A 21742-nucleotide genomic window follows, 5' to 3' on the forward strand; every position below is an offset into this window, starting at 1 on the left:
GTGGTTTCAAGGATTTGATCCACAACAGGCACAGCCAAGATTCCTTCAAGCTAAGAGGAGGTAGTAGTGAGGAGCCTCACAACCCTGAGTACCCCTGGGGTGCATCACACATACCCACAAGGAAAGTAATAAAACACTAGAGAACAAACCATGGCAGGCTTTATAGCTATACCTGTTTAAACTGTATCATGATATCTTTTGAAAGTTCCATGTCTTTAAACATTCCTTCAAGCTTGCTGGTGAAAGCAGCTCCACATTCTATAAGAGAAGTTTTTATAATTAAAAAAAAAAACAGTCAAAAACTAAGAAGCAACACATTTAAAACGGTGACAGATTTCCGAGTGGCAGCCGTGTTAGTCTGTATCAGCAAACAGAACGAGGAGTACTTGTGGCACCTTAGAGACTAACAAATGTATTTGAGCATAAGCTTTCGTGGGCCAAAACCCACTTCATCCGATGCATGCAGTAGAAAATACAGTAGGAAGATATATATACACAGAATATGAAAAAAATGGGTGTTGCCATACCAATTGTAATGAGAGTAATTAATTAAGGGGAGCTATTATCAACAGGAGAAAAAAAAAAAAAAAACTTTTGTAGTGATAATCAGGATGGCCCATTTCCAACAGTTGACAAGAAGGTGTGAGTAACCGGGGGAGGGGAGAGAGACAGAGGAAGAATTAGCATGTGGAAACAGTTTTTACTTTGTGTAATGACCATCCACTCCCAGTCTTTATTCAAGCCTAATTTAATGGTGTCTAGTTTGCAAATTAATTCCAGTTCTGCAGTTTCTCGTTGGAGTCTGTTTTTGAAGTTTTTTTGTCGAAGAATTGCGACTTTGCGGTCTGTAATCGAGTGACCAGGGAGGTTGAAGTATTCTCCGACTGGTTTTTGAATGTTATAATTCTGGACGTCTGATTTGTGTCCATTTATTCTTTTGCATAGAGACTGTCCGGTTTGGCTAATGTACATGGCAGAGGGGCATTGCTGGCACATGATGGCATAGATCACATTGGTAGATGTGCAGGTGAACGAGTCTCTGATAGTGTGGCTGATGTGATTAGGTCCTATGATGGTGTCTCCTGAATAGATATGTGGACAAAGTTGGCAACAGACTTTTTTTGCAAGGATGGGTTCCTGGGTTAGTGTTTTTGTTGTGTGATTGCTGGTGAGTATTTGGCTTCAGGTTGGGGGGCTGTCTGTAAGCGAGGACTGGCCTGTCTCCCAAGATCTGTGAGAGTGAGAGATCATCTTTCAGGATAGGTTGTAGATCCTTGATGATGCGCTGGAGAGGTTTTCGTTGGGGGCTGAAGGTGACTGCTAGTGGCGTTCTGTTAATTTCTTTGTTGGGCCTGTCCTGTAGTGGGTGTCTTCTGGGTATTCTTCTGGCTCTGTACATTTGTTTCTTCAAACTAGATACCATTAAATTAGGCTTGAATAAAGATTGGGAGTGGATGGATCATTACACAAAGTAAAAACTGTTTCCCCATACTAATTTTTCCCCCTACTGTTACTCACACCTTCTTGTCAACTGTTGGAAATGGGCCAGCCTGATTATCACTACAAATTTTTTTTCTCCTGCTGCTAATAGCTAAATTAATTACTCTCATTACAGTTGGTATGGCGACACACATTTTTCATGTTGTGTGTGTGTGTGTGTGTGTATGTGTATATATATATATATATATATCTTCCTACTGTATTTTCTACTGCATGCATCCGATGAAGTGGGTTTTAGCCCACAAAAGCTTATGCTCAAATACATTTGTTAGTCTCTAAGGTGCCACAAGTACTCCTCGTTCTTTTTACATTTAAAATGGTTATACCATTGGTCAAAGAGCCATTCAAATCTAGCACACAAATAGAAATTCAGAAAATAGATTATTCCTAACTTAAGAACTGTCCTAGGGCCAGCCCATTGAGTACCTGCACATTGATTTTAACTTTGATCTTCTGCATGGTGATCTTTAGATTCTTGAAGTTTGAACCTGGATTAAACTTTAGAAAACCTGTCTGGCACAAGATTTTGTATTATGAAACAGCGAAGGTCAATCGGTAAGAGCTGACTGGCAGTTACACGGGGCTGAGAGTCCTTATACTGGATAAAAATCATGACCCAAGAGGAAAAAGCACATTATATTCTCATAGCATAAGTATTTTGTGCCAGAATCCCTCAGATTTACCCCCGAAGACCAGGATGGTACAAGCTAGATGGTCAGCTTGAACTTTCAATTCCTGACTTCTGCCTGGTACTAATGTATTTGCTTATATGAAATTGTTTTCTTAAAACACAATCAAATTGTTAAAGATAAACATAACATTGTAGAAAAAGATTTACACACCCACAGCATTTCCCCTTTCACTTCTTTCAAGAGAGAAAGACCAAAAAAAATATCTGTTATGGGGGAAAAACAGATATTAATTTAGACTATTATTTCTAACAGAGAAAAGCAGGGAGGGAGGGCAAGATACTCACCATGTTTGAGTTTGGAAAGCATAGATTTTTCTGCATCTACTGATGCACTTTTCCCAACTAATAGCCGCTTTGCTAGATCTTTCTTATAGAAGGCCTCAAAGACATCTTTTCCTGTAATGTAAAGGACATTATTTGTTAATGATCAGATAAAACTGGTTTGTGAAAACTGCAACATTTAAATGACAGGTTACTCAATAGGCCCCATCTAAAGTCCATGGGAGCTTTTCAGTTAACTTCAATTAGCTCTGAATCAGGCACCACATGAGTATTTAGGGCACTCTCTACAGCTAAATGATTGGAAGATAAACTAAATCCACAGAGATACTGCACGCTTTTTTTTTTTTTTTTTTTTTTTTTTTTTTTTTTTGAGGCAGATAGATTAAAATCTATCAACTTGCAAGGAAACATTGTTACAGATAAAACAACTGTACACAAACAAAATTGTAACCCTTACCATAAATGAACCTAAATATAATCATAATTTTATCCAGCATTTTTTCAAGTTCTTCATCAGTAGCTTCTTTGTTGCCTGCACGAAGCTTTGAATCCACGTACTTAGCTAAAAAGTAAAACAGGTAAAAGGAATTGAAAACCTGACTCTGCCGAGCATCAGAATGAACCTACATTTAAATTTTGACATTTAGCTCATTCTGGAGAAGTTTTAAAAAAATAAACCAAAAACTATGGTCCTTTTGGAAAGCCAGAACAATTAGACGTTACTATGAACAAACTTAGCACTGCCATTTTGACACTACTTTCATTTATGCCTTTAAAACATCATTAAATTACAATAGTTCAAGGACCTCTTCTCATATGAGTGAGAGTACCAGCTTAAATATAAGATGACGAAAAATCACACACTCATGACTATTCCCCAGGCCTGTATCGGTTACTTTAAAATTAAGGTTTTTAAACATAATAAACCATACTCCATATAAAGGTCTATAGCTAAAGTAGCAGCAAAAGAAGGCTTTAGGTACCAGAGTAAAATCTGTTGTTAAAATCGTTCTAGAAATTTAAACTTGGGGAAGAAAAATTGTGCATACTAGCTGATTTCAATCGCCAGTTTCAGTTTGTTTCAGTTTCAAATGGTGGGAGAATATCTGCTAAAATTATTGAAACAGAGACCACTGAAAAATAGGGCACTCTGAAGCAAGTTTCCACTAAAAGGGTAGCCCCAACAGCCCAGCTAGCATAACAGGTATGGTGCCATTGCACAGGAAAGTGAGCGGGTCTCTATTTCTGAATGCCACAGAACACTGGTCCACTGGGGCTCCATTCGGTGAGACGATAGAGAGAGAGTGGGCAGGAAGGTCATATGGTTGGTGGATCCACTACTACATGGTTGCACAGGCTGCAGACCCCTATGTCACTCTGTGCACATATGAGGTATCACAGGGACTGCATAGACTCCCGAAGACCAAATAATTCCATTGTCAGGAAAGTTTTGCCTAATCTCTGTTAGTGATTGACTTGGGTCCTGAAGCATGGCTGATATACCTCAACTCAACTAAAAAAAACAACAAAAACTAGCCAGTAAAATGGTGAATAGTCATTCTTCATAACAATATCTAATGCTTCTGGAATCCTATTAAGCTACACCTCTACCCTGATAGAACGCGGTCCTCGGGAGCCAAAAAATCTCACCGTGTTATAGGTGAGACTGCGTTACACTGGGGTAGGGAAAGGAACTGCTTTTACCGTTCCCCACCCCAGCTTCTCTCCCCCTTCCCCCGCCCAGGCGTGCCACGCCAACCAGCTGTTTGGCCCAACAAGCCGGGGGGTTGGGGGGGGGAGAAGAGCAGAGCGGCATGCTCAGGGGAGAAGACAACAAGGAGTCTGGTGGCACCTTAAAGACTAACAGATTTATTTGGGCATAAGCTTTCGTGAGTAAAAACCTCACTTCTTCGGATGCATCTGTTAGTCTTTAAGGTGCCACCAGACTCCTTGTTGTTTTTGTAGATACAGACTAACACGGCTACCCCCTGATACAGGGGAGAAGGCGGAGATGAGCCTCTGCGCCCCCCCCTTACTTACTGCAGCCCCCCTGCCCCAGCTCACCTCAGCCTCCGCCTCCTCCCACGAGCACACCACTCAGCTCCGCTTCGCCCCCCTCACCCCCCCCCAGGCTTGCTGCGCCAATCAGCTGTTTTGCACGGCAAGCCTGGGAGAGAGGAGAAGTGGAGCTGAGTAGTGCGCTCGTGGGACAGGCAGAGGCTAGCTGGGGCAAGGGGGGCCGCATCAAGTAAGGGGGGGGGAGGGCGCAGAGGAACCGCTCCCCGCCCCAATTCACCTCCGCTCCGCCCCCTCCTCCTCCCACGAGCACACTGCTCATGGTCGCACGTGGGGGCGGGGGCAAGTGGGGCAATTTGCCTCAGGCCCCGGGCCCTGCAAGCCCTGGCCCGGCGGCGGTCTGGGTCTTTGGCGGCACTTCGGCGGCGGGGGGTCCTTCAGTGCTGCCGAAGAAGCCGAGCGACTGAAGGCCCCCCCCGCTGCCAAAATCCCGCCGAAGACCTGGACCACCGCCAGGTGAGTACAAGCGCTGCAGCTCCCCCCGCTTTGCCCCAGGCCCCCTGAATCCTCTGGGTGGCCCTGACGCCACTCAGCTCCACTTCTCCTCCCTCCCAGGCTTGCCACGCAAAACACCTGATTGGCGTGGCAAGCCTGGGAGGAAGGGGTGAGAAGCGGAGCTGCGGTGCACTCATGGGAGGAGGCAGTGCAGAGGTGAGCTGGGGCATGGGGGCCCTGGGGAGGGCCACAGCAAGTAACGGGGGGGCGCAGAGGAACCGCTTGCGGTAACACGAATTCGGATACAAAGAGGTAAAAAACAGCCTCTTCCCCCAAAGCGCTGCTTTACCGCGTTATATCAGACCGCGTTATATCAGGGTAGAGGTGTAGTTGCAGAAATATACATTGTGGTAGGAGATTACACAGTTTAGTTATGCTTTCTGTTAAGCCTCCTTTCGTATATAAAACCCCATCATTCCCCTAATCATCTGTTCAAATTGCATAATCAAAAAACCCAAAACAAAAAAAATCAATCAACAGCTTCTATGTAGAAAGAGACTGAAAATGATACCTATCAGTTCAGCTGGTTTATTTGGTCTCTTGTTAATGAAGGTTTCAAATGCTTCTTTCATAGCATTGACAAATTTCTCATTCTTCAGAAAGCAGACATCAATAATATGGTCAACTTTATCCTTAAAATCTAGCAGTTCTTGGACCATAGTTTTGTCTTTTTCTGGGTTAATTACTATAGTGCTACCAAATGCCTGAAAAACAAAAATTCACCCTTCAATCAAAATTCTAAATACCAGATCTGAATGAAATCTTCAAACAAAAGTTGGATGATGTAAAAGTTCAGATTTTACAATGAAAAATGTTTGCTTCCCTCACACAACAATAATTAAAATGGCAGAATGTACTTGCTAGACACAGATAGTATTTTGTATTTTGAATCACCATACCAAGATAGACAGCAATTAAAAAAAAAAAAAAAAAAAACAAATTGCTGAAGTCAGGATATAGCAGAACTTGCATTTCAGAAGAGATGCAAACACAATGGTAAGCCAACTTTATGGTACAAACACTTAAAGATGATAGTCAAACTATATACGACCAAAATATTACATGCTGTAAGGACTCATTCCTGCAGAGACTTACATGGGCAAGACTCCCAGTGAAGTCAATTTCACCACAACAGTAATACAAAGCACTCTCCTACCAAAGTTAGGATGCCTGTGTGACAATATTATTAAAGTTACAGAATCATCTGCCCACTGAACACTTAAGTCAATGGGAGTTTTCCTATGAATAAATGAAGGATAATAAAGGTCTTTAGTGTTGTAACCTAGTATGTCTGTCCTTTGCTTTTTAAGTAGCTTTTCCCCCCTAAATCCACCACTCAATTAAAGCAGAGAATTTAAGTGTAGGCTGGAGCAATACAGACTGGGGATACTCTACTCACACACTCAGGAATACAAATACTGCATGTATGAAAGTGTATTCCACTTAATAAGCAAAAACTTTACTTTTGTTGCTGAAAGTTTAGTGCTTTTGGATTTTTTTCTATGTGCAACACAAGGCAACAGCAAACTAACAAAACCCCACATATGCTGTTGGCAGCAAACTGCTCTTTCAGACAAGATCCTGGCCTGGCAATATCCATGATGCTGGTGCACAGACAAAAGTAATCAAAATATAATCACATAAGCTTCATTGTTAGAAACAGACGTGTTTTTCCTTTAGTACACAATCAGTATGAATTAACATTTTAAATTCCAAATTTCTCAGTGGACTTTTCTGAACAAATGAGTGGAAACCCAAAGAGTTAACTATAAAAAAAAAAAAAAAAAAAGATAACTGGCAGTATCACTTCAGGTGGTGGTGTAGACCAAGCCTATGTCAGTATAACTATGTTGTTCAGAGGTGTGGAAAATCCACACCCGAGTGACACAGTTCTACCAACCTAGCCCCCTGGTGCAGACAGCACCATATTGATGGAAGGGCTTCTCCCATAGACATAGTTATCACTTCTCGGAGGCGGAGTACCTATGCCAACGGGAGAAGTTCTTCCGTCGGCGTAGGTAGAGTCATTATTAAGCGCTACAGCTCTGTAAGTGTAGACAAGGTAAACTTGACCTGGAAATAAAGGTATAAATTACAGCCAACGTTATTCTAAAGTGACAGGAAGATACCAGGAATATGTCTTTCCTCGACCAATACACATTGTTCTGTGTAAACCAAAAACAAAAATCCAGATTTTGGAATGATAGATACTTCAAGACAATATTCAACTATTCTAAAATAATACATCATTCCCAATGCAATTTCACAGGTTGTTAGGTTGCATATAAGCATGCTGTTTCAAAGCTTCCAAGTCATCTGTTGAAACATAGTTTTATCTTTCTAAGCTATAATACTTGTTTATGAAAAGAAATGTTTGTGGACAATCCTCAGTGATTATATTAAGTCAGTACAAGATCCTGGATATATATCAGTACCTTTATGTATTCAATCCAATGCTGTAAGAGAACTTGCACTCCACCTCTGACCCGACTGAACAACTGATATAGAAGAGACAAGTCTTGAATTCGGTTTTCATCAAGAAGGTGGTTTAAACCTGTGAGTTTGAAAGTTTAAACATCTAAAAACGGTATAATCATTGGAAGTGATCCATGCATGCTACTGGAATGTAAAGAACTTCAAATCTCATGTTAACCCAGCCATATTATCACTCAATATATCCGTTTATTCTCCAATGGAATAGTTTGTCGATTTAAAAAAAAAAAAATTTGGCAGTCAAACTGGCTAGACAACAAAAAACAGAAAGGCAATCTGAATTAACGCTGTACCTGAAAGCCCTTGTTTAATTGGGCCATGTATCTTGGACTATCGTACTATACGTAACTGTCTCATCACATAAGCTTTGCTCATTCATACTTCATTGCTCCTTTAAATTCAGTAATAAAAAAAGTTTATGCTCCATTAGCCCCTGGGAAGCTTTGCTAGGAAGCTCAGAAGTCCTAAACCTCAATTTTTGCAGAAAATTAAGCTTTATAACCCTATAAAAAATGCAAGTCTCTTCATGTAGCCAAGCAGCATCTTCATCTTTCATATTAACCTCTTGGTAGCAGATGTCTGAAAAACCACAGCAGAGACCAGGGACATCACATAAGTAAGAATCCCCGAATACCCTCACTTCTAGTAGCTGGGAAGAGGGAACAGGTGGGGGCAGGGCTTCTTAACAGAACACCCTCCCACACACCATTCGGCTAACAGGTGTCTAGTAATTTTCAAGTCAAAGGAAAAATATTAAAGCATATTAGATGAACAATTTATGCAGGCTGCACTCATGTATCCATTATTCACCTTCCTTGGAGCACACACGGTCTCATGACCAGGAGGAGAGATTATTACAGGGCTAAAGCAGTGTATCTTAACTGCTTTTGCCTTCTTTAGAGTACAGTAGCACGTTTGCTTGCTAATCCCGAATGGTCTCCCTTGCTACATCGGGCCCTAACGCAAAGGCTACCCCCACTCATGATCTTCATAAGGTTACTTGACTCCTCAACCCAACATCTATATTTTAATTCTAGTTTTCCTTCTGCTCTGCAATGTATTTGAAGACACTATTGTGGCTCCTTACCTCTGAAAAGGAGAATGAGACTTGCCCTCCTGCAAAATGTTCAGTGCTATTTCATGAACTGAGTAGCAAGGAGTGTTAAAGAATGATGTGGCTTGTGTCCTCCCCCAGCACCTGAATGTGTCACTTTCTTTTCAGCACAGGAATGAAAGCCCCGAAGCAGTAATTAGAAACATTTCTATAAAGAAGAAAGATTACCTTTCTGAAGAATGGCTGTTAAATGTTCACCTAGCAGTTGCTTTTCTACAGTAGCAATTAGTGGCTTCCTATAGAAGAAATGTTTAGAATTACTTTTCCTTTTTCTATCACTAACAGTTTTAAATCCCATTTGAAGAACAGACTAGCCTGACTTAAATCTACACTTGGCATTTGGTAGGCTCCTGATCAATAACTCGGGGCTGTTTGTTTAATAAATATATTTAACCTGTTTCCCCCAGTAGGTGACTCTACATGTTGGTTGCTGACTAGGGATTTATAGTAAACTCATCACTATGGTATCTGAGTGCCTCGAGGTGATGCACAAGATGGATCTCATCAGGGCAGAAAGTAAGGGAAGCAGCTCCTCAGGGAATATGCTTCCTCCAACCTCATGCAAGAGGGCATTCAGGCCTTTCAAGAGACCATAAAGCAAGGAGACAGTGACCAGGAACGGGCAAAGATGACAGGTATTTGAACCAACAGCTCCTAAATTAGAACGGGGACTTTGCTAATAATGGACTCAGGAAGAAGGGATCCACTGAAGGATCTAGCAGCCTCTTACTCTAGTGGCTGAGGGGGTGGGGGTGGGGACAGCAGGACTGGAGAAACAGCATACACAGCAGTCCCAAATCCCCTCCCTCAGAGAGTTCATCTCTAGTGGATGAGGAGGCAGCACCAGAGCAGTATTTCTCAAATGCAGCCACCAGCAGATTTTTTGTGGCCACGACAGCCTCCAAAGCATGGGTGGAGATTCGGGGAGGGGAGGGGGATGAAGAGGTGGAGAAGAGGGAGCAGCAGCCTCTCCCTGCAGCACCCAGCTGTTGCTCCTGAATAATTGTTACAAAGGGCAGTGAGATGCGCTGCCTGGGTGTTTGTTTTGGCGCCGCCAGCAGGGATTGGTGTCCTGCACCACGCAGCCTCCTTGGGGGCTCCAAGCAGCACTTCTGGAGACACATGGGGCTGGTGTGCACAGCACCAGAGTCAGCTATGGTGTTCAGTCATTGGGGCACTCTTCTGCTCCAGCTTGCCTGGGGAGCCTGGGACTCCACAGGTGGTCAGCGAGTCCCCGACACACCTTCCCTGCGGCGGGCTCTTGCTGAAGGATATGGCAGGCAGGAACAGAGACTGGTTTGTCAGAGTGGCCAGAAGCAAGAGCTGGTGGCCACACTCTGAGGCCACCAAAATATTTGTTGGGAGAACCCCTGCACTGCAGTAAGAGGCCTCTATATCATTCAGTGGTCTGCTCCCTCCCAACTCCAATGTAAGACCTGCTGCCCACGTATTCAAAGAGGGCCATACATCCTATTGCAGGTCTCCGCTTCCTCCCAGTAACCACAGCAGTGGCCTCAAAGTAGGTCTCAGTAGGGGAATTCCAGCATCCCCACCAGCAACCTCCTGCACCTGAGTCCACCCCGAAAGGTAATCTTCATTTTAAGTTTCCAGGGTGATGACTGTGTTATCTAAGAAACTGACATTCAAGGGGTTTTCTTCCTTGAATGGTATTTACATCCTTTAACTAGTTTAGAGTTTTCCCTCTGAGAATACCCGATAACTATTGCTGGCCCCGCTCTACTTTTGTTTGGAAGGTAACTGAGTATTTGCTCATACAGGTAGTTGCCACTGCTAGTAGGAACACAGGCTCTCTCCCCTAAAATGACCCGCAAATCAAATTAATTGCCCAAAAGTCAAATCAGCCTCTAATCTGAACCACTCCAGTTAGTTGTGCAAAACAAGACAATGATTGATTGGCTCCAAGCAGTTTTAGGGAAGAGGAGAAGCATTTGGCAGCTTACATTACATTTGTATACAAATAACAAGTTAGTCAATAACTAGTTATTTTGTGTGGCAAAAGCCTTCAACAGGATTAGAACCGAATGGCTAAAGATACCAAGCCAAGGCAGATCACACACTTACTGTGTACTTTGATCCAAGTATGTGATAATTCTATCTGCTTCTTCTTCTAATCGCTTGTTGACATGATGAAGATACTCTGGAACCTGAAAAGATGGAAGAAAGTTATTTTACTGTTTACATAATGAAGAAAAGTTGAAGAGATGCTGAGACCAAAGTCTGACAGCTGCAGCTACAGACCAATGTTGGGACCAAGAACCCCAGGCCCTACAGTGATGGTGCTCGAGTACATTTGCCACGAGTACAGTCTTTAAAAAGGTAAATGTGTGGGTCCCACTATTGCTGAGAATATTTCCTGCTACCCTTATGCACGAGGAGAATGCACTATAGGAACATATTATTCTGCTCTCTTTTAGCTAAGATGTTTCATCAGTGGCTGCAAACAAGAGGAAAAAGATTAAAACATAAAATACCTCTCGTTCTTGCATAAGCCTCTGTCCCTCTGCTGCATACAGACGATTAGTCTCTTCCAAGAATCTATGTTCAAAAGAATCTTGATAAATCTAGGGAATAAAGAAGAATAATTCAGTTTAAAGCATAGTGTATCCTTGAATACAAGTGTGATGCTTTTTTCAGTTTTCTGCAAACTGAAGAAAATGTACTCACCTGCAAATCAGAAAGCATACTTAGAAGGCTTCGGAGCAAACTCCTGTCAATAGCCTCACCATTTCTTTCCCTCTCAATCAGGAGAAGAATGCCATCAATGGTCTTGTTCTGAACTTTCTGATCGCTAATTATATGAGTCCTAAATAACTCTAAACCCATATCCCTAAAAAGAGAAAAAAGCCTCTTAAATAATTTGCATCAGAACCATCCCTGATTTTTTATTTTTAACCATTACAATAAAAACAAACAGCACACGTTCTCGATTCTGATGCTCAAATATTTACTTTCTCAGAGTTTCCTAAGCCATTTCAGAGGTAAATGCACACATACAACAATAGGCAACTATCTAAAGTAAAACTCTTGTACACATTCTCATATCTGCATATACAAGTGAGATTTATTTTTGATAATCACTTTGTTTTAGGACATTAACCATTCTTAGCTTGGATTAGCTGGATTTAGAAAGATTAAAAACTGATGTGCCTTAAAAAGTATTTCCTCAATTTAATATTAAGACTAGCATATATTCAAAGATAAAGCAGTTTTGTCAAAAGAACTAAGCATGGAATGGAAGCCAGGGTTCTAATCTCAGCTCTAGCACTGGGTGTCCTTAACCAAAGATTTTAAATGACGAATGGTGATGTGGAAGCAGGGATCTCAGTTTTGGGTGTCCAACATGATGCCTTAAATGGGTCTGATTTGAGAGTGGGTGCTCAGTACTTTCTGAAAAGTTAGACCTTTAAGGTATATCAAGTTGGATGCCCCAAAACGGAGGCATCCAATCACTGCAATTCACTTTCAAAAATCCTGTGATTTCCCAGCTCACATACACTGACTTCGGCTAGCTTGATGAGAGCTATTGTGAGTATAAATAGTAATGTGGCCATGGTAGCAAAGGCAGTGGCAGCAGTGGCATGGCTTAGCCATACTGAATACAACCTGCTTGTAGGTATGGACTCAGCATGGGTAAGCCATGCTGTTGCTGCCTCTGCTACTGCAGCTAAACTGCTATTTATACTTGCACTAGTTCTCATCGAACTAACGTGAGTATGTGTAAATGACCTGGAAATCACAGCCCTAGCTGGTACTGTAGATGTAACCTTAGGGCTGGTCCACACTAACCCCCCACTTCGAACGAAGATACGCAACTTCAGCTACGTGAATAACACAGTAGTTATTAATAACATAGAAGTAGCTTAGTTCGAACTTACCGCGGATCCACACGCGGCAGGCAGGCTCCCCCGTCGATTCCGCGTACTCCTCTTGCGGAGCAGGAGTACCGGCGTCGACAGCGAGCACTTCCGGGATTGATTTATCACGTCTAGACAAGACACGATAAATCGATCCCAGAAGATCGATTGCTTACTGCAGGACCCGGAGGTAAGTATAGACGTACCCTTAGTTTGCCCCTTTATAAAATTAGGAGTTGTACATATTCGTTATCCAATATATTTAAAGCATTGTATCTTTAGAATGTTACAGATATAACAAATATCCTCACTACCTTTGTAGTGTACCTGTGACCCTAAATCCTGGCTTTTCAATCACTTTCCTGTATTATGCAAACTGGAGTTAGATGGTATCAGTTCAGTTAAAATTTGGTATTAGTCACTGCAAAACTCTCACATTTTATGGAAATGAAATTCAAAACCTCTCTCTCTTCAAGGAGGACAGAAAATTATAAGCTAGCTGCAATTCCTATATTTCAACTAGTAAGACAGTATGAAAGCTTTTTTTTTTTAAAAAAAAATCTATTTTATTCTTTGCATCCTTACCAAATAGATGGCAGCATTGAATTTTGAAGAACATAAGTTCGATCCAGGAACAAAAAGATACTCCTAATCATGATCTGTTGGGGGAGGAGGGAAAAAGTCACCAGCATTTTTATATTAGTTGAAATTGAAATGCCATATACCTATATATGTGTATGTGCCAAAATTACCAACAATTTCGGGAGTATTCTGCATTTATTAGTATGCAGTGGGATGTTTTAAGTAAGATGATCAACATGATATTTAGTATTTGATTTAGGGTGGGAAAGAATGCAAAATAGCATTTAGACATGAATCAAGGGTAAAATTAGAATTAGTCTGAGTTACAAACACGAGGGGAAAGGCTAGCATATACACACACACATTGCGTGTTTCAAATGTTTATTCAAGACCAAAGCCATATGTTCAGAAGTACATCTCAGGGAAGTGCTTTCAAAGTTTCATTTCTAACAAGTTAGATGTCATTTCCTCCTGTAAAGGAAGCCTTCACATTAGACATCAGATAACATTTCAGAAGCACAAAGTGTATTTGTAAAAATATATATATATATATATATATATATATATATATATATATATATATATATATGAGCGAGATAAGTAAACTGTCAGGAATAGACAAGTTTGTTTTTAACAGAAAAAACAAAACAAAACAAAAAAAAACTTACCATTTGTCTGCAGTGATCTTGCCAACATTTGTCTATTTTCTTTAGAAAAAGAACACTGTCCAGCGAATCCATGAAAAGGCAGTTAAGAAAATTATGACCAAAATCCCATAGCTGACATTAGCTACATAAAAAGCTCAACAATACTTGTTTGCTTTTCCACCATACTTTCAGTAGAGTGCATCACAAATTCACTAGCTACCTTTTGGAAAGGATCACAATTTTTTATCATATGCTATTTTTAGTTTCTATTAGTCATGGTTATTAATAGTAGTTCAAGACCAGGGTAAAACTATTAAAAGCACCTAAAAATCACTCAGGAGCTGAAGTCCCATTATCAAAAACAAAAACAAAAAAATGTTTGGACTCAGAAGCCTAATCTCCATTAACAATAGTACTTTGCTAGCATATGGAAAATTTCCATTATATGTTGTTTTATTCAGACACAATGATTTACTAAAGTGTAAACATATAGAATGTTACAGTTTCAGGCCATATTTTCAGAAGGACTCAAACTTACAAAGTTTGCACACGAGATCATTTCCAAGCACAAATGCCAGAATTAAGGTGTCTAATACCAAACATGTGACCCCAAATCCTATAGGTACATATCTAAACATAACATTTGCATCCACATTTTATTGTGGGCACAAAATATGCAGGTGTAAAATTAGTGGGTTATTGAAAGTCTGGCTCTTGGTAAAGTACTAGCAATAGTCCATTTTCCATTTCAGCAGGAAAGCTTTAAAGATCCCAAACCAGTAACTGAGTACTAGATATTTCTAGATTCCTAATACAGTTCAAAACTAGAGTTGCTGAAATTAATTCTCTTTGTTTACCTGCACATAAAGCAGTTTCGGGTGTTTTCCTGTGCATTACAACAGTTGATGCCATTGCTAATACTTAGAAGGTGCTATAGAAGTGTGTTATAAATAAAACAGTTCAGGGACTGCATTCATTTTGCTTCATTGTTCTCTGTGAAGATCCCAAATGGCTTTACAAACATTTATCTTCCACAATGCCAAAGTATAAGATAATGCTACCTCCCCAATGCCATCAACTGATGCACAAGAAACATGACTCCTGAGATTGGCAGGTGAAAAGACTTTCAGTTAAAGGATATTCTCTGAATTGGTGAATTTGTGCTTTGATGTGGTCTTCACAAATCTGTCTCAATTGTTTATACAAGTTTGCAGAAATCTTGTAGGAGCAGAGATTTTCGACAGCCTAAAATAAATAATGAAACAGATATAGCAAGATAAATATGAATTTCTCCATATGGCTTCCATTAAAAAAAATAGCAGCAGGATAGGTTTGTTTTTGATCCTTGAGCAAGATCTACCGCTCCTGAACTTTACATTACACACTGCTGCTTACAGAGCACAGTAGATGTACAAAGCACTTTACAGCAGTAAGAAGACACAGAAAGGGCCTGCCCCCAAACAGTTCACAACCCATGTGTCTACAGACTTCAACAGGAGCCTTAGCATATGTCTACACTGGAATAAAAGACTTGTGGCACAGCTACAGCTGGTCTGAGTCAACTGACGCAGGCTCACAGGCTAAAAACTGGGCTGCCGGGGCTAAAAACTGTTGTGTAGATGTTTGGGCTCAAGTTAGAGTCTGGGACTCTTCCCCACTCAGGACGCCCCAGGGTTTGGGCTCCAGCCTGAGCCTGAATTTCTGCGCAGCAATTTTACAGCCCTGCAGTCGGAGCCTTGTGAGCCCGAGTCAGCTGACCCACACCAGCTGCAGGTGCTTAACTGCTGTGTAGACATATATAAGTGCCCAAGTGAGAAACGCAGGATTTGTCCCTAAAGGAACAAAGGTAGTTCAATTTTCCAGCAATTTATGGGTTTTATTACTCTGAAGCACAGACACTTAAGGTTTTATTTTATGAGCTACTAAACTTACCAAGCCATTTGCTGTTCCACGGGGAGAGACAGGGAAGCCTTAGTGCAAGAGAGCATGATTTCCACTGTCACCCTTTCACACTCCCCACTTCAAGTTCCCTCTAAATCCTGAGGTATCCTGCAACATCTCTCCAGGTCACACAGGCCTAATTATGACCTCAGATTATTTTGGTAGTGCTCTGTGTTCTATACTTTCTCAATAAAATATCTTAAACTACCTGAGGGCCTAGTTAACTATGAGCATTTGGGTGTGATTTAGAAAAAATGAATCCATGCATCCTGGATGTTTAAGTGGGAAGTAAAAGGCAATTAAGATAAAGCCTGTAGGCATAATGGCAATGTGAAGTGACATTGCTTGTTATGTGGATGGACCCTCACCTGGTGTTTTCCTAATTTGTATTGATTGTGTTTACATAGAATGCACATGAACAACTTTAACAGTTAGGTTAACAAGGTTTTTGTGTAAGAATATGTGGAGATCTGTAGAAGAGCTAGTCTTTAGTTCCACATGTATTGTCTCCATGATTGTCAGACTGTATTTGCTCAGTTCACTACAAACTCAGCCTGGGATCTGACAGTTAAGTTGGGTTCTTTCTAGCTTCTGCAACAACAGTAAAGCATTAAAAACTCTACAATCCAAAGTTAGCACTTCTGTGAAATGAATGCTGCTCACTCACCCATAATTATATTAGCTCCAAAGGATGAACAGGGAGTAAAAAGTAGTACAAACTTCCTTTGTCAGAAACAAGCAGTTAACTCTGAATATATATGGGACGCAGATTTACGGAGTTAGAATTCATCATTTTTTCAATATAGTTTTAGTCATGAAAGCAAGATGTATCAACAACACATATACAAAATGCTACATAAGCACAAAATGGTTGAGTTCTGGCTGCCGGGAAAGCCAGAACTGAATTTCCTGATATCTGAGAGTTCTTGATATTTTTTTTTTTTTTAAATTGTATGAATCTAACATAAGGGTTTTCAACCATTTTTTATTTGTGGACCCCTAAACATTTTTTGAATGGAGGTGCGGACCCCTTTGGAAATCTTAATTATAGTCTGTGGATCCCAAGGGTCCATGGACCACAAGTTGAAAACCACTGATCTAACAGAAAACCACTGTACAGTTCTTTGTTCAGTTTGATGGCATATGGGTTGGAGTTCTCTCCCTTTCTCTCATGCTACTATAGCCTACGTTGTCAGCTTCTAACTTACATATCATTAAAATGTGAGAAGTCAGATCAAACTTTCAAGTAAACACAGGATACAAAATGTAACCCCTCTTCCACCCAAATGGGCTGGGGGGTGGGGGAGGGGGATGACTACTGGGGGCTGGAAATATGGAACACCACCTTCAAGCCAGATGCACAACCCCTCTGCACCCATTCTTCTAGCTAATAAGCAGGGTTAACAATGGCTGGCTCTCCATACTCCATAGGGCAATGGTTTCTGGCCAATTGATCTGCTCCTGATCTGCACCCCTCTTTGTCAGCCTATTTTGAGGTGTTACAGAGTCCCCCCCGAGCTTAGAAAACAATGGCTGCATAAATAAACGCTCCGTTTCCCACTCTTTGCATGGATAGCAAGGACTTATGCACTCTGGAGGACCCTCTACAGGCCCATTATGAATGGATGGATTTCATCCCAGGTGTATTTATTTCAATGTGTAATAAGTGAAATAAAACTCAGATGATTTTAATGTATGAAACTTCACACATATACATGTATATCTGGAGTTCTACACAGTCGTAAGTATTGGAAAATTCACGACACGCTTGTGTCAAATAGGATTTTCAAACCTTTTGTTTTAACACAAGAAATCAAATACAAAATACAAGCGTTTTAATGGAGACAAAAATTCCACACTGTGAAATTTCAGAAAAAAACAGACAAGCTTTTTGTTTTAAAACAGGCAGATAGAGGGAATTTCCACTGAAAACCGTGTGCTTTTAAATGGAAGTATCTCCACTGATACTGTATAATTGCTACTGCAACATTGTACTAGATCAATATTTAAAATAATAGCAATAGCAGAATATCTTGTGTGGTAACACTTCAAATAATCACACTACCTACTTGCCGTTCACAGAAGTGGGTTGTTCAGAATAAGGCGCCCTGCCTCGGGATTCTGCACTCTCAGACGTATTAGCCATACTCGGGACATGGGATCAAGGCTCCCCAGACTCATCTGGGTATTGTGAAATTTACATTTGTTTTGGGGGAGGATAAGGAAGAAGAGAAGGCAGGGGGGAAAACCAGACATGGCTGTCTAAGAACACAGCAATGGGTACTTCAATAAATATTTAAAAAGCTGACCTCTCTTATTTGTAATCATACATTTAAAACAGGGAATTATTGCCCAAGTCTAGTACTGATGTACTGAAGAAAATTATTCTGAAAAATAAACATTTGTATAAAGCTTTCAGTTCTCCAGGATTATTTAGCTGCTTATCTATGTGCACTCTTCCCCAACTTCAACCTGAGAAGTAGAAGAACCAACACAGTGCTAATGGCTAGTGGTCTAAAAAATTAAAGGCTTAAAAAATGTTCACTTGGTGGGATTTTACTGGCAAACAGATGTGTCAAACCAAGAAGCTTAGCTCTGTTCAAAAACAAAATATGAATAAATCCTTTTGAAGAGTGTGGGAAGGAACCTCTAGAGGCTTTTTTTTGGCCATTCCTCTCTCTGCTTAGATAATGGTGTCTGCCAAAGCATATTTGGAATCAGATCCATTTACTAAGCAGCTGTTCACAAGCAGCACTGGTTTATTTACCATTTAAAATACTAGCAATCACTATTACTATTTTTAAATTAAGACATTTATTTTTAGATTCAACTTAGAGGGCAGTCAAGTATGAAATGTTCCTAGTCTACTTGACAATGTTCCTAGTCACTTAAATATATTTAAATAATTGTAACATTACAGCTGAGATTTTCAACACATGTCAGGATATTCAAAGTCATGACACTCAAAGTAGTTGTAACTCACTCTCCTTGAGCATAAGTACCACAGAGAAACCTGGTTTGATATTAACCTCCAAGAAGGCAACTTCATTTAAAATTACTACTTTGAAGTAGTGGCAAGGTTTTCAGTAGGACTTTGTAGATAAAGGTCATTTCAACTAGTTAACGGATTTGTTTGTCCTCTGAGTGGAAGATTAGCCCATGATTCACTTTATTTTTTAAAAACACGTTTATTTGCAGTTCTGCATTATTCAATACAGTATAAGCCTATTTGTACTGAGGTGAAATACCCTGAAATCAACAACTGCACGTGTATCTAATTTGCCATCAATTCCTCCAAATGCTGCAAAGAAGGCACTCTTTATTGTGGAACCATGCACGTGCCAAACCTCGCTGGTTTTGATTTAAAAATTCTAAACAAAGAACCTAAAGTGCACGTAACATGCAGTGGGTTGGGAGGAACATGGGAATGACCAAAAAAAAAAATAAAAAAAAAATTCAGCCCATATTCAGGCAATTCAACCCATCCCAAACTTCAATAAGACCTAAAAATAGAATGTCATCACATATTTGCTGGAGTTCAAAATTCACCTTTTTGAGAAAAAACATGAAAACCTATCAAACAATAAAAGCTTGAAAATAGAACAAAGAATAGAAGTACTTCTTTATAACTAGTTGCAGCACTAGGTGGTACAAAAAACCCCTAAGTTTAGGAAGTCCCAGTTATTTTGACTAAACAAATTTAGTGAAGTAACTGTACATGAAGAATGCAGAAACAGAAATGTAATTATATAAAGACTGAAGAGCTTATAAAAAAAGGTCTAATACTCAATTTAGACCTGACAGCATTCTTTAAAAATAAATAAAATAAAATAAAATAATCAGGGCAAACTAATCATTATTAATGATGGGCCGGGAAAAGTAGTTTGAATGTTTTCACTGTCAAATATACATAATTCTAATGGCAAGCAATGACAACCAAATGAATATGATTTTCATGAGGAAATATCGTGACACATTTTACACCTACTTTAAAAGTTAAATGATTTTTTTAAATGGTTGTTTATGATCCTAAATTATGAACAGATTGTGTTTAGACAGACACAAATAGATTACATTTTAATCCAAGTTGTCCTTTTCTTACCTAAATACCAAACGTTTTAGGATTTCATGTTTCTCCTTGAGCAGCTACACAGCACAAACTCAAAAGCAGTAGTAAAGGGAATACAGCTCCTTGCCTTATTTAATTCGTGTCAACTGTTGCAAGGGAAACCACACCTTAGATTACGCTCTTGGCAGGTAAAAAGGTTCTCAGTTCAACTTTAGCTCTTGCAAATCCTTTATTCTGGATTTTTAAATTCACTTTGAGAAACTGTTCTAAGTAAATAGTTTGTTCACTAGGAATGTAACTACAAATTGTCATATTTCCTTTTTTTTTTAATCATCATAAAAATCATTTTGAGAAATGAAAAATGAACAGAGCAGATCCAGATTTTATTTAGACTGAAGGGCTTTAAATATAGACCGGGCCCACTTACCTGATAGAGCTCTTCTAAATTGTACTTAATTGAAGTACTGTTCTGGATAGCTTCCACAGCTTCTTTCAATTTTTGCCAGGTTTCATCTGTGTAGTTTTCAGGCAATTTAGGTTTATCTAGGATATAAACAAAGGTTGAGATCCTGTTTAAGGAGAGCAGAAAATTCCAGCTGTTTTCTGATGTGAAGATGACAAATTTGCAAAAACATTCTAGCTTCCACTAAAACATACATGAAGAAAGTCTCTTTAGGCATATATCAGATTCTGCTTTCATTGTTAGGTAGCAAGGAAATTCTAAGTTTCAACTTGACTCTCAGTCTTCAAGTCACCCTGTTGTGCCTGCACATCACAGCACTTGTAGCAGATACCAGACACTGGTCTATAAACACTGCCATACCTATGACTTAACAGTTCAAGTGGAAAAATATTGTCAGTCTCTACTTTCATTAATACTGACTTTTTATTAGGCTAGCAGCACAGACAAAATAATTAGAAAGTGACATACAGATTGATCATCACGTGTTGGTAAGATGGAGCCAGTCCTTTTTAGATATGTATGACAGATGTTCCAAGACAGACAACTGTATATACCTAGTAAGAACGTTGTAATTATTATGTACTACTCTTCCTCACAACCTGAAAAACATCTATACAATGGCCAAATGGGAAACTGGTGAAGGAGACTCATCCCATCAATTTATGCAGGTTTCAAGCTATATTTACACAGGAAACATTATGATTATAGACCTTTGTTTGCAAAGAAAACCTTCCAATCTGAACCAATGCAGTGGTGTTTTCCTAGGTCTGCAGGTTCTGGCCAGTAGGTGTATGTTATGTTTTTCAAGCCCTGTTCTTTATGTTCAAGTACGTCAAACTTGGAAAAATTCAACTCCGCTATCATTTAGTACAGCCTTCTTCCACTGTACATTATCTTCAACAAAAAAGTATGTAAAACGGGTTAACAAAAATCTCCAAAGTCAAATCCTCAGTGCTGCAGTGAGTTTGATTTTTAAATCATAAATCTAACCACAAAATGATTGTCTAAAGCAAGTTTATGGAAATATTTGGGGATTTTTTTAATGAAAAAAATTAATATTAATTAGCTCAGTAACAGGATCCTGTGAGTAACACTAGCCTCTGGCAAGGGCTAGAAGTGCAGCAGAAGTGGAGACCTTAACACCTATGAGATGGAGAATCCCTTGTAGTGTTCAACAGAAACCCTTCTGAACAATTAACACAAATGGATGAGATGTCTAAATGATTGGTTCTCACTCTCTTTCAGCCAGGATCATAGCCACATCTCAAGGCATTAAAAAAATATCAGAGGTTTCAGGACAGAGCAGACTTAGAATTCTAAAAACAAAATACTTAAGTGATCGTCTTTGTTCCAGGAGGAATATTGGGATATGGGAAAGGAAGGGAGGGGAGGGAGTTTAAAGAGAAAGACATGCACACTTTCAGGTCAAGTTTGGCCCATAGTTTGGGTGTTGCAAACCCAGTTTTTAAACAAAATTAAGACAACAGAAATTTGTGATTTTAATGGGGGGGGTG

At 39.9% G+C, this 21742-nt stretch overlaps 1 protein-coding gene across 2 annotated transcripts in view; it reads right to left on the reverse strand.

The window, feature by feature from the left end:
- CUL4B (cullin 4B) overlaps positions 1-21742 on the reverse strand; it is a 35291-nt gene that overhangs the window by 9667 nt on the left and 3882 nt on the right. For both annotated transcript variants that reach the window (XM_034782213.1, XM_034782212.1), the window contains exons 3-15: positions 20193-20308; positions 14897-15000; positions 13777-13846; positions 13112-13185; positions 11337-11499; positions 11144-11233; positions 10734-10816; positions 8820-8887; positions 7480-7598; positions 5556-5748; positions 2931-3035; positions 2477-2587; positions 173-258 (exon numbers count right to left, since the gene is read on the reverse strand). In XM_034782213.1, coding sequence (XP_034638104.1) covers positions 173-258; positions 2477-2587; positions 2931-3035; positions 5556-5748; positions 7480-7598; positions 8820-8887; positions 10734-10816; positions 11144-11233; positions 11337-11499; positions 13112-13185; positions 13777-13846; positions 14897-15000; positions 20193-20308 — 1382 coding nt within the window. The remainder of the gene's footprint in view (positions 1-172; positions 259-2476; positions 2588-2930; positions 3036-5555; positions 5749-7479; positions 7599-8819; positions 8888-10733; positions 10817-11143; positions 11234-11336; positions 11500-13111; positions 13186-13776; positions 13847-14896; positions 15001-20192; positions 20309-21742) is intronic.

Source organism: Trachemys scripta, chromosome 9 (assembly GCF_013100865.1).
Source record: "Trachemys scripta elegans isolate TJP31775 chromosome 9, CAS_Tse_1.0, whole genome shotgun sequence".
Classification (NCBI taxonomy): Eukaryota; Metazoa; Chordata; order Testudines; family Emydidae; genus Trachemys; species Trachemys scripta.